This window comes from Triturus cristatus, chromosome 5_2, assembly GCF_964204655.1.
Source record: "Triturus cristatus chromosome 5_2, aTriCri1.1, whole genome shotgun sequence".
Taxonomy (NCBI): domain Eukaryota; kingdom Metazoa; phylum Chordata; class Amphibia; order Caudata; family Salamandridae; genus Triturus; species Triturus cristatus.
In genome coordinates, this window is record NC_140588.1 from 450,794,257 (window position 1) to 450,815,358 (window position 21,102).

The window sequence follows — 21,102 nt, forward strand, 5'->3', positions numbered from 1 at the left end:
GTCACCCGCCACTAACTGAGGAATGAAAATTCACCAATATATTGCCATTTTATCAGTCATTAAGCCCTACATAGGACCCTTAAATTTCACCTACATGTAAACAAAACTGTTGATAAATACATAGGTCAAATTGAAATATTTTACTAGTTTAAACTGTACTTCTTCCTTACCTTATTTGGTCTAACAAATAATCTTCCAAATTTATCCAGTGTTGCACGTCTTTTACTTTTATCATCCACTGTAAAATCAGACAGAAGAGGAACCACTTCATTTGTTTCTGTTTCATCTATTGTTCCTCTCCCACATATAGAGGCATTCCTTAAACTGCCAAGGGTTTGACCAGTTTGAATCAAACATAGTTTCTTGAGAAGGTCTAGTGGTTCCGTTTTTATTGAAAGCACTGCTAGATGTTCTGCTACTATCGTTGCATCCACTTTTAGTGGTTCATTTCTCATAAATGGTATTATTTTGGGCAGTTTACTATCAGTTTTGTCTTCTTTCTTATGGTCTGTAATTGCTTGCAAAGTGTTTTCTGTCTTCCTACTTGAATCTGAATGCAGGGTTATGTATTTGTTAACTTTCTGAACAAATTCATCAACACAATTTTCAGTATATAAACCTGATGTTGCTCCTGCTATAGAAAACATGTGAATCTGGAATCTGAAAATAGTTTTGATCAAAACCCCCGCAAGTTGTGCAAAAATGCCAGTATTTTCCCTTGTAAGAGCATTGAAAATTTCGTAAGGGGAGCCACCCCACTCATTTAAGGCACTTACATAAATTGAGTCTACCATTAGTGCAAGAAAGTTATCTTGTTTGGCATTTAACTGTTCTTCTTTTGATGATTTTACAACATTAATGTTACAGTTTGCCATTTCCTTTAATACTGCACTGATAAACTGTGAAGCAATTTTATTAATTTCACCTTCAGGTAAATTACTTGTTGACTTTCCAGGATGGGCGTATCTGGATGGTATCAATAATTTTGCTAAAAACTGGCTTACAATTTCTTCTAAGAGAGGTGCATATAGTCCACGGTTTTTGCAGTCTAAATGTTTACTACAGGTTGGCATTTCTCTAATATCATTAAGAACTTTTTGTACAATATGACTCGACTTTATGTCTACACATTTATCCAGCAATTTATCATCAGTATGCCCTGGCAGGAGCTGGAGGTTGCAAATTTCTGCAATAATTAAGTTAGCTAACGTTTGTGCTACAATCATGTTCTCACTTGTCAAGCTTTTATACATTGATAGATGAGATCCAGACAACTGATAAATGTTATTGTAAACAACACCAACAACTTTTTCTACAATCAGGTTATGCTTCTTATGTGTGTACAATTCTTCATTGTTATCCTGAAAAATCTGTATTTTCTTTTCTGAAATCTTGTGTATCAATGCATTTAATACCTTTTCAGTAATTGTTTGCAATTTAATTATGGAAATGTGTTTTGTCTCTAATGCCAATGTCGGGCAGTTAAAAAATAGTTTACAGAGGAACTCTGAAACAATTTCTTGAACAACTGCTGATGATAATACAACTGTTAATGTTTTTGACTGGTGATTTTGGTCACAGGGCTTTATGGACTCAAAGTTAAGTGGTTCAGTGAGGCAACCACTCATATCATTTGCAGTTGATGCACATTTTGACACTACATTCCTGGCTTCTATTGCATTATTTACAATTTTCTGGACAATATTACTAGCTTCAAGTGTATTGGTCTCATGAATAGGCAATGTCAATGGGTAGAGTGGCTTTATTTGACACTTAACACTTTCTTCCAACAATAAAATAGTTATCCTTTCAGCAAAATGATCCCTATCATTTGCTATATCCTCTTCAAATGTGTGATGAGGTCCAGACTGCTTTGATAAAATATCATAGATTACGTTAACAGACCTGTTCACAGCGCTTTTATTTGGGTGGAGATGACAAGTCTCTATGTTAACCTGCACAATCTTGAGCTGTTTATTTTTAATTCCATTTAACACAAGATTTACTAACTGTAGTGCTGACTTCTGTAGGTCACATAACGATAGGTTTCCAAATGTAGCATTCATAACATTTGCATTCAAATACATTCTGGAAATGAGACCAGCAATGACATCTTCCAAAAATGAAGAAGAATGAAAGACTTTGTATGATAATTCTCTATATTGCTCAACAGGTGGATAAGATTGACTTTGTTTTGTAATACTGTGGACAGCACCATCCACAATATAGTTCTCTGATAAAGTTACTGATGTAGAGAATGTTTCTATAGATTGCACTGGCTTGCTCTGATGACCAATTTTTATAATGATTAAGCAAGCTATTCTATCGAGGATAGCTTCACTGTTGTTAGTAAACGCTGTTTGCACAGCTTCACGCGTTTTGTATATGTGCAATACATCTCTGTAAATGGATTTCACCACTTGCAGAACCTCTTCTGGTGTTTGTGACCCTAGCTTAACACTCAGAATTTTTGCATCCCAAATTGCATAATTTGAAATGTTCTGAATTACTTTGTGATTTAAAGTTTGAGCTATATAAATTAAATATGATTCTAGTAGATGTTCTGAAGGTGTGTCAGCAGTGTGGAATGCCGGGAAGATCATAGATATTAACTTTGTAAGTACATCTTTTAACCATGTAGATGTAGAATGCAAGGCTGAAGGAAGTTTTGTAGGTGGGCACTTGAAACAAGTTTCACAAATATTTGAAATAACTTTCCGAATAATTGTATCAGCATTAAGCATGGTGTAAAAACATGTTGCCATTTTTTCTGAAATATCTCTTTCTAGGGCATAGTTAGTTATACTGACTAAAATCAACTTGATAATTTTCTCAGACAAATTGCTACTGTCATTCATCAAATTTGTGTAAACTGATAGCTGTGACCCTGAGTCTTTAAAAATGTCAGAATAAACTGAGTCAACAACTTTATCAATGTCTTTTTGCACATTGTTAGTGCATCCAACACCTTCAGCAAGTCTGATCAATTTAATATTTAACTGCGTAAGAGATGTAGACATAAGTTTAACTAATTTTAAAGCAATTGCACGCAGTTGGACTTCAACACTGTTCAGCCTTTTGTAACACATGACGTTTTCTGGAAACAGCAGAATGGTTCTGAATAAAAGGTCAGAAAATATTTCCTCTAAAAATGTAGCAGAATAAATAACGGCATTGGAAGAACTCCTGGACTCACTTGATAATTTCATCTCATCAGGGGCTTGTTCATCAACACAATCTTTTAGTGCAGAGAAAAGAGATTGAGATGATAATCCTCCAGAGGAAAATGATTGAGGATAATTATAAATAATTTCTTTTAATATTAATCTGGCAATATTATGAACAATATCTGTATTTCCTTTTGCAATCTGATTTTGTAGTGCTGCTTGAGATTCACAATTATGCAAAACATTGTGATAGACTGAGTTAACCACTTTTTTAACATCAATGACAGAGTCTGTAGAGTCCCCTCCATTCACATCCTGTGAACTGCAAATATCAAGACAAGCAACTTCTTTCAACATTTCAAGCTTTAGATTAGTTACAAGTTCAAATAAATCATGTTCTGAAATCATAATTCTCTTGTCTACAGGTCTGGTGGTGCTTGGAAATGAAGGAAATATTTTATATGCAATCCGAGAAACAATATCTTCCAATACTGTCGTATACAATTCAGTAGTGGAATGTTTTGAAAATTGCTTTTGATTTTTTATGCTTATGTCACATGATTCTTTATGAGAAATATTGTTCAGAATTGTCTGGAAATGTGTATGGAAACACTGATACTGATCTGTTACTGGTCGGGGTATCTTTAAATTAGCAGAAGGCAACAGATTTGTTCTCTGTAGTATTGTTTCAACAGAAACATCTATCTTTTTCATAGTAAAATCTAACCTTGTTAACTCTGCAGCTATTTTGCTTGCAATATCTTCTGTCTTTGGAGTTCTTGGAACAAATGACAATTCTTCACACAAAGCATCACGCTCAATCTTTGAAAAAGGTTTAGCATCTGATAAATCATTGGAATCATGTCTCAGATGTTCCTGAGAATATTCTTGATCTACTACCAGAGGCAAATCCTTTTGAATGGCACTTGCACTGTTGCATGCATTACTGTGACCATCATTATTGGCAATTGAAAACTTGATTGTAGGTATTAAGGAACTATCTGTAGAGAAAATTAAAACTAGCATTTCAATGGCAATTCCAACGATTTCTTCCGAAAGCCATCTCATATCCGATTTGCACAGCTGTTTTTTGAAAATGTCAAATGCCTTTTGTGAAAGCAACTGTTCTACAGAATGCCGCATGCTGATCACTTCACATTTGGATATGAAACAAATTAGTTCAGACAGATAAATATAATTCTTATCTTGTGAAAAAGGTTCTAAAACTGGTTTCTGAAAACACTCCTTCAACATGCTTGCGTCAACGTCATCTGTTTTCTGCCTACGTGTATGTATGTAACTGCTTATTTTATTAATTACAAGGGAGACACTGTCTTTACAGATCCACTTCAAAAATGTATTGCAAAACTCCATATTTCTTTGAATGGTGTGTTTGGTTACATTATTTGTTTTGGATACTCTTCTTAAAATTTGATGAACTACTAAGTTCACAAGACTGTCAGAAAACAGATTAATCTTAGGATGTATGCCATCGCCCTTGACTAGCAAGTCTGTTTGGGCCTCACCAACACATAAAGAATGTTTTTCCTGTACATCAGATAAGGGGTCATTTTTGAAGTGTTGATCCTTTTCCATCACTCTAGCCATGTCCATGCTCTTTGGTGCCATGCTATCTTTGATGGATGTATGAAGTTTTAAGTCGGTTCCCTTAACTGAGACACTTGAGGAAGATAAATCTTGCCCCCCTTGATCATGTGTTGCTTCATTTGTCTTTAGTGAATCTGACGGATGTTCACCAGCTACAGTTGGAGTTAAGCTGCCTTCATCTACATTTTGTAACACTGTATCAAACACAGGCTGCACAAAGTTCTGAGAAACGTTTTTAAGTGTTGGAGAGCTTGTGCTTGAGCGTCTGGCACATAAAATACCAGATATAAAAGGCAAATGACCTCTCAGTGAAACTTCACTATCAGACTTAGTAGGATTTGCAACACTGCTACGTATTCTCTTTGAAAATATTCTCTCTGGGTAACCTAAGTCACAACAACTTTGGGATTTCTGTAATTGTGTGGGTTTTTTTCTTTTCTTTCTTTTACATCTATTCTCAAGCCTGTTTCCTGCAGAACCCAATACAGATGTAAAGCTGTCACCTGAAACAAACTTGAGATCTGGATATTTAGCCCTTGTGTTAGTAAATGGTGTGCCCACACATCTTCTGTCTAATGCGTGTAAGGACATTGTAGAATTGATCTCTTCTCTTGATTTTGATATTTTCATCATCATGGCTTTTTCATCTTTCTCATTTCCAAACCTAAAACTATTTACCGTTTCAGTTATGTAGATCATTTGTTTTTTCCTATTTACGTTAAGAGGTGTTTGGTTTTCGCTTATCATTATGTGATTTGATGACTCGTGAGTTTGGAAAGACCTATCAAAACAATGACCCAATTTAGAATTGTCAGTGTTTACTTCAGATTGTTTCCTTAGTATGGATTTTTTGGAATGGAGTGTTTCAGAATAGTTCAGTGTAGTATTATTATTTTGTTGAGTGATGAATGGCTCATGATATATTTTGTTTTTCTCTAAAGTATGCAGTTGTTCCTTGATATTTTGTATGGATCTAGTTTTCAAGTCTGTTTTGTGTTCAATTCTATTCTGTGAATAGCTTGGAAAGTTTAGGATCTTTGTTGGGGATCTCTGCTTTTCAAAGTCCTCATGAAAATCGAAACATTTCAGTTGGTGTTTATTTTTAACTGAATAACATTTTGTATCATCTGATTTAAGTATTATTGAGGGAATACCATTGGTACTCTTAGTGAACACTGGAGAACTATATGCAGATGTATAGGAATGATGTTTTGGTAACGTAACATTGCTTTCAGTTTCCATGATGTTTGAAGAGAGGCCCTCCAGATCATTCTCAAAATTTAAATCCCTTAGAAGTGAACTAATAATGTTATTTGCAGCAGCAATATTCGAAAAAGATAATATGTCAACATCTAGTTCAGCATTTTGACTTGTCTCTTTTTTTAACTCACTCTCAATCATTTGTAAAATGCTACGTAACACATGTTTTGCATAGACATCCAACACAGGTTTTGAAACGGAAACATTTGCTAATATTTTCTTAGGATCGTTTGTGAAAATGCCACTTGGAACAATTAACAAGGGGCTCGCAATGTGTAATTTTGGTAAAACAATTTCCTCTTTGAGTATCTCTCGCTTATTTTTGCTACTTGTGTTAAGTGACTTGAACACTGTATCTCTTACTCTGTTGTTTTTTTTTGTGCATAGATTAAATTCATTCGCCATATTAACTTCTTGTTGAGGTTCAGATATAGTCATATGTTCTAGTCGAGTTTTAACAAATAATTCCAGTACAATTGCTATACGTTGTACCAGTTTTTGGGCTGCTGTTAATGAGGAGATTTGAAAATGTCTATGATTCTCAGGAGGTATTGAAGAAACATTTTGTGAAGCACGCCTAATTCTTGAATGCCCAGTAAAGCCAAGTGTATTCTTTGGAATTACTTGTGCATATTCTATTTCACCTGCATCATGGCCAGACTTTTTCAAATAAGAGGATTTACTCTGAGAAATTTCCTGAGGACCGCAAACATAATTGGTTCCAACAACAGAATCCTTGGGTTGCACTGATATCATTATATCACTGTATAATTGTGAGAGTACACATTCAACAATTACATTTGCCTTGGAATTAACATGTAATTTGGAATTCATCTTCAAGACATTTGTACATGATACAATGGTATGTCCAGAACCTGAAGGACCTGAAGGATTATACATTGTTTGTTTAGTAAAGTATGGAAGAGAAATAACCAAATATCCCAAATCTATAATCATCCTGTGAATAATTTCATTCAACCCACATTCCACCATGCTCAGCATTTCAAATGTTTCTTCCAGCCCAAATTCCTCTCTTCTAAATACTTTCTGCAGAATTCTTTTTGAGATACGATGACATAGTGAATTACTGCCTTTAGTACTTAGATTTGTGCCTTGTTGTTTAACTGAGTCATCATACAAGAGGTTTCTTATTTTTCTTTTCTGTTCTTGCACTGAAACGTTTTCCTCTGAATTCCTCAAATGTTTTTCAATAGAAAGTGTTTCCCTTTTTTTGTGGTACTGCAGCACTACGGGCACAGTCAAAGAGCTAGATGTCCTCTTGGAAATATGTGCAGTGCCATTCTCTAATGGAAGATGTTTAGAAGAACAGTCTGAAACAATATATGTGTTTTGTATTCTTGCTGTGGTACACACCTCTAAAATATGATTAATAATTGTACTTGCTCCAACATTAGTTCGGTAATCCAGAGAATCTTTAATTAGAGCTGGTTTTTGCATTTCTCTGTCCAACTCATGTTTAGTAAAACTCAAAATAATTCTAGCCACTTCGACGGCGATCATTTTCAGTTCAGATTCTTGCTCAAACGTTTTAGTGGAATTCTCCGCTGACACAGGTAAAATGCACACATTTGTATCACCAATATTAAAATCTTTTTCCAAAAGATCAAAATCCAGTATAGCAACAGGAGTTGGAGTTATGTTAGCTGATTGTATGCAATGTACATCAGGATCTTCTGTAACCCCTGGTTTATTTTGTGTTTGGTCTCCTACAACAGCAAAATCTTTTAACTTTAAAGTGAAAAACATATTCAGTTTATGTAAAATTGCTTTCAAAATATCATTGGTAATTACATCTGTATCTAATTGAAGCACATGTGTGCTATCAATATTTTCTAATATCTGACAGTCAACAGGATGAAGATGAGATGGTGACAGGGATGAGGAGCATGTGCAATTTTTTACTGTTTTATCAGTACTCTCTGAATGATTTTGTTTGGGTGATAAGAGGTCGTAGTAATATATGTGTTCTTTCTCTAGGGAAGGACTACATGTCTCCTTTTTGTTGCTGGTTTCCATATTATTCGTGGCACCACATTTCTTTAAAGGATTACAATGGAAAACAGAGTGATGGATTCCTTTCAAACCAAACTGTTTTTTACTATCGCCAGGTGCTGCAGCTGACAGCAACATTTCAAGCACATCATCAATCATACTGTCAGCTACAAAGTAAAAGTTTGGCCCAATAATTGTGTTTCTGACAATTTGACTTCTTAATCTACAGGCTGTTTGAGGAACTGCAGGTGCAGAAACCGCACATTCATTATTCTGTTTACTTGCTGTTGAAACAGAAACCAAGCACTCTTCATTTTCTGTTATTCTTAGAAACATATTGGCTATTGGTTCTATAACTGTTTCACATATTTGGGAATGTAGTTTTTCTCTAACTTCAAAATCCTTTAAGACAAGCATTTGATGTAAGACACTTTTTGATTTGTTCTTTTTTTTATTTTTGGCACCTTTCAATTTTGATAAAGGTGCATCTTCATTTACATATGGTTCAAAGCCAGCTGCAGATTGTTCTACATCAGGTTGTATCTGGTCTAATTTCAACTGAATATTTGATGAAAAGAGAGTATTTTCTAATTGGCTACAGTAATTAAATGTATTGTTTAGTGAATACATTTTATTATCTGGAATATTCGTGGGACTAGGGATCTGTTTGAGGGACTTTTCTTGCAAGCTACCACTCTTTTGTATAGAGTATGCATCTTTAAAATTAGGAGGCAGATTTTCACTGCTTGACATTTTTATGTTATCAACTTCAACATTTAAACTTTTCTTTTTTTCATGAGATTGTGCTGAATTTTGCATCTGTAAAGGCATATGCTCACATAAGTCCACCTTTGGCATATTTACACAGCACCTACTTCCTTTGTTCGGTACACTTTGTAACAGGTTTTCAATTACATCACGCACAAGTCTCTGCTCATATGATATGCTTTGCCCTGACTCTTTATGCAGCATCCCATTGTTCATATCACTTTTGATGCATTCCAAAATTTTACAAACAATTATTTCTGCATGCATATTCAACTGCGGCTGGCCATCATCTTCATCTCTGATATTTCCACAAATATTTCTTTTTATTCTTGAATGAGCTGCTGGAGATGGAGATTCAGAAAAGGAAGTTGTGAAATCTGTGAAGGCTGGTTGTATTTTTCTGCACAATGTATTTTCTTCAATGGTCTCTTCAGATGTTGAAGATTCTGCAGTAATTATATTTTTTTTCCTTTGAAGTTCAACAATGAATTTTGAGTTAAGTGGTAAAGTAGTGAAAACCTTCAACTGAGTTGCAACTTTTTTTATCATACTTTGCGCAGAAGAATTGGGTTGAATTCCTATTTTTAATGAATTAGATCCATTTGTATCCATGTCTATTTTTGATGAAGAACATAGACTTTCCAGCACAATGCCCACCACAGCATTTGACACATAACTTATGTCAGGTTTAGAAATAAGCGAATACCTTTTAGCATTATTTGAAAATGTATTATTTGATTCAGAAAACTGTGACATATTATTATTTAATGTTTCTTGCTCATTCAAATTAGCATGAAAATGACAGTTATCTCCATCGTACATCCTTCTTTGAAAAATATCATTTAAAGCATTTTCAACTGTACTGCCTATTTGAAATTCAAGTGCTTCTCTAAAAACAAGCTCCTCACTAAGCCTTTCAGGCGAAATGCTTTTATGCTGATTTTGTGATGTAAGCGAAGGGAAATCTTCAGCTTGCAGCAGGCAACTCTGATCTTCAGTATTCAACTGGGATATACTCTCTGCTTCATCATCCTGTTGACAGGAGCATGGAGTATCTATATGAGCAAGAATCCTTTCTTGGGAAGAGGGTTCAAAGTGAAAAGGTTGAGCAGTGTTGGGAAATTGATTATGAGGGGCCAAAGATACCTGCATATCTATTCCTAAAGCATCTTGTAGCGTATGGTCATTTGGAGGAAACTCTTTTCTATTTGACACACAGTCTGAAACCACTTGAATGATTTTTGCAGCAAGATTATTTTTATCTTGGAAATCCATGGAAAATATTTTTGATTTTGTTTCTTCTTCAATCCTTTTCTTGATCCCTGTTAAAATAGTGTTGACTACTTCTCTTGCATATTCATTGAGTTTTTTCGGTAGCAGTTGCCTTGATACTGTCTTTTTATTTTGAGCTCCTGTGTCAGTATTATTCCCCATGAGAGCCTTTTGCATGCCTTCTATAAAAGGACTGTGTTCCACTGTGGAATATGATGCAGAATCTCTAGCTAGATTTTTATTTAAGCTGTCAACACGCTCTAGGCGGTCATCGTTCAAAGCAGCCAAAGTTTCAATCCGTGTGGCAACCTCTTTCAAAATATGATCCACATTGGTGAATATGGCTGAGGAACTATGATGTATTTGTTCTGTTCTAAAATGACTGTTTTGAATCTCAACAGCTATTGTCTTTTCTGAACTGGTATCTATTTTATTAGTTGTTTCAGGCTCATTGTCGGATTTGTTTGCAATCTCAGGTAGATTGTTTGTTTGTTTTATATTACTTTTAATATCAGAATGAAGATTACATTCTTCCAGACACAATATTTTGTTTAAACTCACATTTGAGAAAAAAGCGGAATGAAATTTAAAAAATATAACTTTTAGTATATCATCTGGAAGAACTGTATCTTCTGGTGCAGAATCAAAGGTGTATGCAGATTTGCCATCTAGCTTTAGGAATGTTTCATAAACCATTTTTTTAGAAGATTCGCTCATTTCTCCTGAATGTGTGAAGAAGGGAGGCAGAATCACGTCCATGAAATATTTGAGAAAAATGTCACTTAGAATTAACTTAACTCCTTGTTCAATTTGAGAACGCCGGATGTCTTTGCAATCTTCTTGCACTGTTTTGAAAACATGTCCAAAAATATAGTCTTTCACATGTTTAAGCAATTTCAAAACAGCTATCTGGTCAGAATAAGTATACATTTGCTTTGAAGACTGTTGTACTTCAACTGGAGACATTAGTAGGTTTTCTGGTTTGTCTAAGGTAGTTTCAGATAGCTGTTGTCTGTCCGTTGATTCTCCTTCAAATTCAGGTGAAGAAATGGTTTCAGATATGCATATTCCTAGGTTAATATTGTCATCTATAAATTCGTCTAGCTGTTGAACTGAGTTTGAGCCCACAGCAAACCCTTTTTCCATTTCATTTACATGAGCAGAAGACTGCCCTAAAATTAAACTGCATAGTCTTTTAATACTGTCTATTTCAGTGGCTGATTCAAACATACTTAAAATGCAATTCTGGGTTTCCTCCTCTACTGTGTTTTGGATGGCATTCATAATAGTATGGTTTATCTCTTTTGCATATGAATGTAACTTGCACTTCATAGTTAATTTACTTCCATTCCTCTGTGTTTTTGTGCCAGAAGCATCAACATATGCAGCTATCTCTTGAGATGTAAATATGGGCATTAATAGATTTCTTTTCATTTCTAATGAGTTTTCAATGTTTTGGGGATCTCCTGCTTCCTTTAAGTCCTGTCTTGATTCTTCAGATGTAGCTTGTTTTAAGGACTCCAACTTCAGCTTCACAAACCTTTCAAATTTGGCTAGCACAGTGATAAAAATATCTTCAGCTATTGAGATTAACATTGATAAAGGCAACTCTATAGTGAGATCTGGTTGAGCAATTTCACCCTCAATTATACAAGGATCATGTATCTCGGTCCTGTTTCTGTAGTCTGTTACTGTGTTGGACTGATCTATTACAAAAATGCATAGGTTATTGATCATATCTTCAATAATATCATAAGACATTAGCTGAATTTCTAACTTCAATAACGATGCTTCATCAACTGAATATTCAGACTGTAATTTGCTAGGGTCCTTGATATTTTGATCCAATGAGTTTTCAAGAGACCGTACAGAAGAGGGAGTGATATTTGATGAAACAACATGCGAGGGAAATGTGTGATCATCAGCAACTTTTTGCATCAATTCAGATAAAATATTGGCAACTACTGAGATAACTTCAGCATCTACTTTATTGACAATAAAATGCAGTATACATTCTTCTGGAGAACACGATTGAAGTGGAAACTCTGTTCCATTTTTCAAATCACTTTTGCTCAATGTTATTTGTCCTGCACATTTTTGTTCATCAGTGTGATTATCTTGAAGATTAAGATTATTTTCTTGTACGTGTGCTAAATGAGATGTTGCTGACCATTCTGTTGAATATTTTGACACCACCTCAGTTGAATACTTTTCACTGCATAAAATGTTCAAGATGCTATTTATAAATGAGCTTACTACTGCCATGTTTTTACTTATGTTTTCACTAGGTAGTGATTTTCTTTCAGGCAATAAAAGCTTTACCTCCTGTGATTCAAATGGGGAGCAATCTACACGGGCGAAGGACATATTTTCATCAGAAAATGTTTCTGGTAGTGATTTCCCTTCAGGCAGTGAAAGGTTTATCTCCTGTGACTCAACTGGGGAACAATCTGCACGGGCAAAGGATGCATTTTCATCAGAATATGTTTCTGATAACACAAATTGTTTTTTGAGGCTATCTGCATTTAACTCTTTCTGGATAATATTCATAATATTTATAACCACTTTGTTTGCACAGTTACATAGTTCTAGCTGTAGACTACATGTTTCAGCACCGGAATGATTTGATTTGGGACTGTCAGATTTGCATACTTGGATGCTGATTTGTCTGGATAGGTTTTCTGGAAGTGGATCAAGCGTAGCTTGCAAGAGTGGTGGTACATCTTCATATGAGGGGAATTCATTTGAAAACATATTTTCAAATAACAGATATTCAGATTTGGATTCACATTTTAAATAGAAGAAATTTCTCAATTTCATTAAAATCATGAATATTATCTGTTCACCTACCTCATTTACCATAAGTGATGTTTGTGGCTCAGAGGCAAGTTGCTGTCCTATAATTGGAGTTATGCATGTCTGACATGCTGATATTTCTTTTTTCTGCTCAATGTTTTCTTTAGATGAAATGCTTACATCTGATAGCTCTAGTGAGGACACAGTGTGGGTACTATCAAGGGCATCATTTAGTGTGCTAAGGGTCCTACATAAATCTTCAGATGGTGCAAAAACAATATCTGTGTTTGAAGTGCATATGAGTTTAGAAACCACTTTGAGCATCTTTAGTATCGACTCTGTAATATCAAGTGCAAATAATTCAAGGTCAGATGCAGAGAACAAGTGTATGCTACTCAATTTGTTTGTATTTGACTTTCTTATAGTGAGTTCTTGTTCAGCCATCTCATTACTGTCCCAATCTGTTTCCACTTTGGTTAATGAAACACAAGATTCAATATCCACAATTATTTTAGCAAAAATGCTCGCAACAACACTCTCAGCTACTGCTAGAATTGGGCATTTCACAATTTTGTTATTGTTTTTATTTTTCATAGCTAATTCTTGATTGAGGAATTCTAGTTCTTCAACATCAGAAACAAGATTCCTCCTAGACTTTAAATAACATTTTTGAAATGCAGACTTCTCATCATATTTGTGCTTATTTTCATGTCCTGATCTTTTTTGTTCTACACAGGAAGACATAGGAGTGGAACATTCACCTTCACTTTCTCTGTCCGAATAAACTACCATTCCAGGGACATTAATGTCTTCATACATATCCAGTCTTTGACAAATTACGGATCGCTTGGGATTTATGGGTATGGGCTCGGGTTTGCCTACAGTAAGATAGTCTTGCTCATCAAGAGGATAGTGTGGTGATCTCATATCATTTTCCATAGTCCCAGATTTCCCAGCTTGTAAACTTTCTTTACATTCAAACACATTTACCTGATTAAATATAATACTAACTAGTTCATATAGAAAACTGATTTCGCTCGACGGATATATTTGTCCACTTGAAGATTTTTGAGTCATATTACGATCAAGTTCTTTCTCCATACTTCCTAATACATTTTTCAAAATGTCTCCAATATAAGAAAATATCTGAGATTCTGAAAGATCCAATTTAAAAATGAATCCCTGTATCTCCTCTCTTACACTTGTTGGTACCAATTCAACACTGTGATCATATGGAGCAATGCCTGTCATTTCAATTAATTTATCTTCACTTGTGTCACATAGTTGCTGAAGGATATTCTCTATAAGGGATTTTCTGCTGTCAGACAGTTGAGTGTCACAGATGCGTTTTTGCTTGGAGGTAGCAAAGGCTTCCAGTTTATCAGACACAATATTGATGATTTCTTTTGCAGTTCCACACAAAAATGCCAAAGATAGCGATGTTGGCGTTTTGGGAGATGATTCTTTCTGTTGACATACTAAAGACTGTGGTGAGTCTTTGCTGTGTTCATCTTCACTTGATGCAGCAGCTGTATATGTTTCCAAGACAGCTGACTCTAACTTCCCAAATATATGTTCAGTGACATCCTTTGCGATACAGCTTACCTCAAGATTGGAGATCAAGCCTTCTAATGGACTATGTTCTGCTGCTTCAGAATGAGACTCCAACTCAGTCCAACACTCTTCTGGCTGGATTTCTGTAATAGTTGCAAAACAGACTTCTGATGAATCCCTGACAAATGAAAACGAACAACTCAAATCAGTAATAATTTTCTTAAATGTGTTTTCAACTATCTCCTCTGATACTTGTGTCAGCTGTGATCTAATAACTTTCAAAAGGTGTTGTTCTGGCTCAGTTATGCTCATTTGCACAGAACCTGGCTTATCCGAAATAATGAAAGTGGATATACGTTCTTTACGTTTGACAAAATCTAGGTCTGACTGAGAAACTGGCTGCACAACTTCATAGACAGGAAGCTCATCTTCTAATTCAGGTTGCACTACTGAGATCTCAGATGTCTTCAGATCGGGACTGTATGGAAGGACACTTGAACTTAATTTTATTTTGGAACTTGGACCAGATGACGTAAAGATCAAGTTTTCTGGAAATGCTGATCCAAGAAGGGAAGGACTGGCCAAACAGGAAATAAAGCTATCAGATTTGCTAGACGAAGATTTCTGTGGAAAATCTGTAATCATATCTAGAATGTTAGGCACAGAAATAGATTTTTCTATAGTTCTCGTAGATGATGTTTCTTTGTACATTTCACATATTTCAAAGAATGATTGTTTTTGCAATGACTTAATCCTCTCCTCACTTTTACTCCTCTTATGAAAGGATGTTGTTTGTATAGGAGGTGTTAACAATGGAATGTCTTCAATATCATTCTCAGTTGTACTCTTTTGATCTGAACTACTTGATGATTCTGATGTAGAGTACTGCTCCTGCGGCATTTTGTCTGATTTAATCCTTTCCCTGTCTTCATACATCGTGACAGCTGGGTATAAAATACCTATAACTGTAGTCACCACCCATGTGACTATATTTTGAAATATGGCTCGTAGATCATCCACAGATGCCTGAAATGGAATAAAATGACACATTCACATATTGAATCAGAAGCAAACAGATTAGTGTAATTTTTCAGCAGGACACATACTAGAAGGAATAAGATATTTTAGTTATGGAAAATGGAGCTGACAGATAGGAGAACACTTACAAAACACAGGAAATATATGTTTTTGTAGGAACACAGACAAAACAAACCATAAAAAATACTGACCCCGTAGCTGATTTAATTCAGATGTGCATGCATCTTCTGACCACAAACTGTAGTTTATCATTTGTGAGAAAGTATAAACCAATAAGGCTCTTGCAGTGAACAACTAATAGCATAATAGTTTTCAGAAAGTCAAACATACTAAGAATTGGGAGTGAAGTGGCCCATAATGGCAGCACTATGCAGCAATGCTGTGTATTTTCCTTCCAGTGGGATTTGAAAAGAAAAACAAACTGCTTCTTATGAAAAAGCTCTAAAACATCTTTTGTTGAGAAGCTAAGTTGTTGTTTCAGGGCTATTTATCAAGGTACATCTCATTTGTTTTAACTTGGTCCTGAAACTGTATTTAATTGTTGATGTCTAGGTATTTCCCTGTTTGTTTTGAAGCACTTTCAAATACCTTGCTTTAGGTTAACATAAGTGCTGTACTTAAAGGAATACAATATATGACTAAAAACAAACATGCTATGTCATGATTTTTATTTTTCATACCAAAGCAAAGCATTTTCCAATTATTTGGCCTTTGGTTACTATTGCAGGTCTCAGAGTTCAGATTAGCATTTGTAGGTTGAGATTTTCCCACTGGAGAGGATCAGTGAGGGATGGTACAGGGCTTGAACCCCTTTTTGACCCTGGAGGTGGTCAGTAATGTATTTAGGCTATAGGTTTACTGGCCATGGTCCCCAGAGGGGACACTAGGAACAAGTGTAAGCCTAAGTTGTCTGTGTGCATTATTCATGCTTCCATGATTACTTGTCTCCCATTGTTTGTTTCCCAGTGTCCATGTTTCCATTTCCACCAAATCCCTGTGCTTACCTGTTTGCACATCTCACTGTCTCTGTGTCTCCATGTTGCCTGCTAATTGATGTAAACTACCTACATACATGATCTTAAAAGGCTTTGAAGATTTCTTATTACATTTTCTTACTTCTAACTTGGGTATGTTCTGCTTTTATCCTGAAAATGTTTTTGCTTTAGGTTGTTCACTTGTCCCCTGAGATCCATAAAGCAATTAAAGTTAGTATTTGGTGCTGTGTGACCCCAATCTGTTTACCATGTTGATTTGTAAAGGGGTTTTGTCGATAAACGTTTAGTTTTTACATAGCCTTTCCTATGCATCTACTTAAATAATTATACACATAATGCAGGCCTTTATAGTTTACCCTTCCTTTAACCCCATGCACCTCCCACAAGGCACCACTTGGCCTATTTATATCCTCAAATCTACCCACCCATCTCCCCTGTTTCATCCTACTCCACAGCTTTTGCCTTAATAAGGGGACAAAATAGAGAAGACTGCCCATGACTGGCATCCAGGCTACTGCTGTGTTTTGTTTTAGTTAAGATCTCTTCTATCAACCTCAAGGTCGGAATTCAGGAGTCTCTGTCAGAACAGTGCTGTATATTTTGGTTATATTTGCTCAGTTTGGTAATGTTTGGAATCAATGCTTAGTTTATTTTAGAGGTACATCTCTGAGTCCGATGGTTATGGGTTAAGTAACCCTGTTCATGGGCGCTCCTCTGGTTCAGGTGCTACGCTTCCTTGTGATCTAGAAGTAGTATCAATTACAGGATTCTTTTACTTCTGGTTATTTCCAAACTTCCCCATTCTCCTCCAACTTCCTCGCAGCTTACTGATCCACATTGGATGGGTATGGCAGAAGTTCTGTTGTTTCCTGTTAGACCTGGCATCCTTGTCATTATCTCCCCTGCTATTTGTCTTCAAGGTTCCTGTTTCCACTGACTTCATTTTTGCTGGCCTTAGGATCCTGCACACTTTACCACTGCTAAAATGGGCAAAGGGCTTGTGCTCTCTTCCTAAAATGTGGTAATATTGGATTATCCGCAATTGGCAGATTCAATTTACTAATAAGCCCCTAGTTAAGTGCACTAAATGTGCCCATGGCCTGTAAATTAAATGCTACTAGTGGACCGGCAGCACTGATTGTGCCACCCATTCAATTAGCCCTTACAAAAATGTCTCAGGCCTGCCATTGTAGAGCCTTTGTGTGCAATTTAAACTGCCTTGTCGACCTGGCAAGTTAAACCTCCTGCCAGGCCTAAACCTTCCCTCTTTAATACATATACGTCCCCCCTAGGGTAGTTCCTGCACAGCTAAGGGGCAGGGTGCAGAGTATTTAAAAAGTAGGACATGTGCTTTTTTTTTTTTGCTTGCCTTGTCCAGGTAGTAAAAACTTCTTACATTTGTTTTTCACTACTGTAAGGCCTATCTCTCCCATTGGATAACATTGGGATTATCTAATAAGTGTAATTTACAATTGTGAAGAGATAGACTTTTCAAGTTTGCTGTCTCTGGAATCACAATTTAAAATCGAAACTTATTGTGAAGTTCGATTTTAAATTGATATTCTGAAAATGACACTTTTAGAAAGTTAACAGCAAAACCTGGATGAGTATCCAAGGATTCCAGTTGCACTACTGTGCAGTCACTTAATCCTAAATGTACACATAATTACATGTAACATGGTAATTATATCGTCATGAAGAAACCATGGTAAACTATATGCAACTTTGAGTCCGAATTATACACCAAAACATTTTCAAAATCATAAGACGCTGAAGATAACGAATGATGGACTATGCTATTTATTCTGTTGAAGGCAGATATTCTTCAAAAAGAAACACGATGATGCTTAAGCTCAGCAACACAAATCAGCTGACGATGACTTTTCCCAATGCATTTCGGGCTGAAATACGCCCTTTGTCAGGGGAATCTAGAACATCAATAATTACAATGAATGTCTCCATGATCATAAATCGTACAACATAATGTGAACTCAAAAATTGATGAGGGAGCTCAATAGAGAAACAAGGTTGATAATAGAAGTTGCACATTTTGGTCATCAGATAACTCAAAAGAAAGAAGAAGAAACGGAAGAAGAAAAAAAACAGGAAATATATCAGTGAATATAAAAAATCCTTAGCAAAAGACCCAGTAAGAAAAAAAGTCTTTGAGAAAAGATAAGGGAGCACCCAACATGCAACGGTTTGGTGAAACAATGTTGTGAAAGTACCTGCGATAAAGTGCCGAGATCAGAACACAATGGAATGTACGGGCACCACAAACTGTCCGAACAACTGTGAAAAAAATCACAGAATTAGTGCGTGAGCAAATGGGATACGCGACCATAAGTAACACCAGTGCGCGACGATAAATCAACGATAGCATACCTCTGACATTAGCAGAGCGAACTCAACAAAAAGTTGAGAAGCCTGTAACACGAAAAAAAGTGCATCGAGGATTAAAATAAGGAATCTGAACATAAATGTCAATTTAGTGAATTAAAGCAAAATCCCAATATTCAAACGAAATTAGGTGAATCTTACCGGTGCAAAAACACGCGCATTTGTGTGGTCCAAAAAGCTAATGTTAATGACGCCTAACCCAGCGTCTCGCCAGAGTAAACAACCCTGCAAATTTTAACAAGGACAGTAACGCGACGTAACGTGCTCGACGTCCGAAGTGCAGAAACAGAAAGCGGACTGAACCAAAGGTTTAAAGGAAGGAAACGCGGTAGTGCATCCCGGACCCAAAGTGTAGAACTGAAAACAGACTAAACCACCACATCTAAAAGCCGAAGAGGAACCAAAATTGCATATATAAATGAGCAGAAGTTCATGAAAGCATACTGGATTAGAAAAAAGGAAGGAAAAATAACCAAATGATACCAATACTGAAAAGATGAGTAATGCGAACTTTAGGTGACAAATAATACCTGACAAATAATACCTGCCTATACAAACCTATGGCATAAGAAGCCTGCCTATACAAAACAATCGTAAAGTGAATCTAAAGTCACTGTTATGAATACAATAAGAATTCAAATGAGCAAAATGAATATAAACAGAATTACAACAGTTGCATTCACGGACATGACAAATTAATTAACAATACATAAAAAATGAATGAAACAAGACATGAATGACACAAAAGGTTATCAGATTGAAGACGCAGTAGTACAATGAATACAATATAAGCTTACAAAAAACACGACAATTCAATCTTATCATTCAACCCTTTAGGATAAAGAGTCTCAAGCAACCAGATCCAATGGGTTTCACGCTGTAATAGAAATCTAGATAAATCTCTTCCTGGTAATGGTGTTATAACCTCAATTACACTGAATCTGAGTTGTGCAATGGTATGATGATTATCTAACTAGTGCTGTGACAAAGGTGAGCTCAAAGTTCTACAGCGTATTCTACCTTTATGCTCAGTAATGCGAGTACGCAGAGACCTCTCGGTTTTTCCCACATAATATAAACCACATGGGCATTTAATGACATGTGAGCTATTAGAATTGGCAGTGAAATTGAACGCAAAGTTCTTGCCTGATTTAGGATGGGTGATCTGATTACCCACTATCACGTTATTACAGTGGGAACAGTTGTGACACTTAATCATACCCTTGTTTGTACTCTTTATGGTGGATATGGGTGATGCCAGTATCTCCTTCAAGTTTCGTAAATGTTTATAGGCAAACAGAGGAGGGTTTTCAAATAAACCATGAAAGTCAGATTCTGATTGTAATAATTTCCAACGGTTAAGCACAATTTTCTTAAACAAGTGCGAATTAGATGAAAAAGTAGAAACAAACACTTCTCTGGGTTTAATCTATCTGTTGACAGATTTCTTTAGTAAATCACTTCTGGTCACCTCACCTGCAAAGCTTTGGCCTCAGCTTGATCTACTATTTCACAAGGATAACCTCTTGCCATAAATTGTAGCTTATATTCCTGTATGGTTTTGTTACTCAGAATCGGATCTGACATAATTCGTCTAATCCTGGTGAACTGGGAATATGGGAGATGACATTTTAAAGACCAAGGGTGAAATCTCTGGTACAACAAGGCATTATTTTAATCTGTGCTCTTTTTGAACAACCTCTTGCTGATGTTAGAACCATTCCGTTCAATGCAAACATCCAAATAAGAAATGGTATGAGAATCTATGGAAGAGGTTAACTGGATTATAGGATTCTTATCGTTTAGCTCATTGACCATGCTTTCCAAACCAGTGCATGTGCCATGCCAAATGATTAAAATATCGTCTATATAACGAAGATATACAATCCATTTGCGCTTCCAGTTGGTATTGGACAATATATGTTCAGTCTCGAATTTCATCATGTAAATGTTGGCGTAGCTGGGGCCCCCCGAAAAACCCATTGAGGTTCCATTTGATTGATGATAAAACCGCAGTTGGAATAAAACTGGCACCACGTCATCTGAAGAAAGTCTGGTTTCTATCAGGGACACTCATCTAAATCGTCTTCATGCCCATCTACATCAAATATTGCCACTACGGCAACAGTATCAAGTGGTTCAAAGGTGTCTTTTTTAGAGACAAGTCCAGCAGCCAACAACCCTCCCTCACTACCCATTGTAGAAACAGTCAAACCCATAGAGGGCACAGA

The 21,102-nt window shown here is 35.9% G+C and overlaps 1 protein-coding gene across 1 annotated transcript in view; it reads right to left on the reverse strand.

The window, feature by feature from the left end:
- Positions 1-21,102, reverse strand: part of LOC146823139 (uncharacterized) — a gene marked incomplete at its 5' end in the record, with an annotated part of 688,665 nt that overhangs the window by 220,324 nt on the left and 447,239 nt on the right. Inside the window, one exon of the mRNA XM_085606373.1 lies at positions 171-15,464. Coding sequence (XP_085462499.1) covers positions 171-15,464 — 15,294 coding nt within the window. The remainder of the gene's footprint in view (positions 1-170; positions 15,465-21,102) is intronic.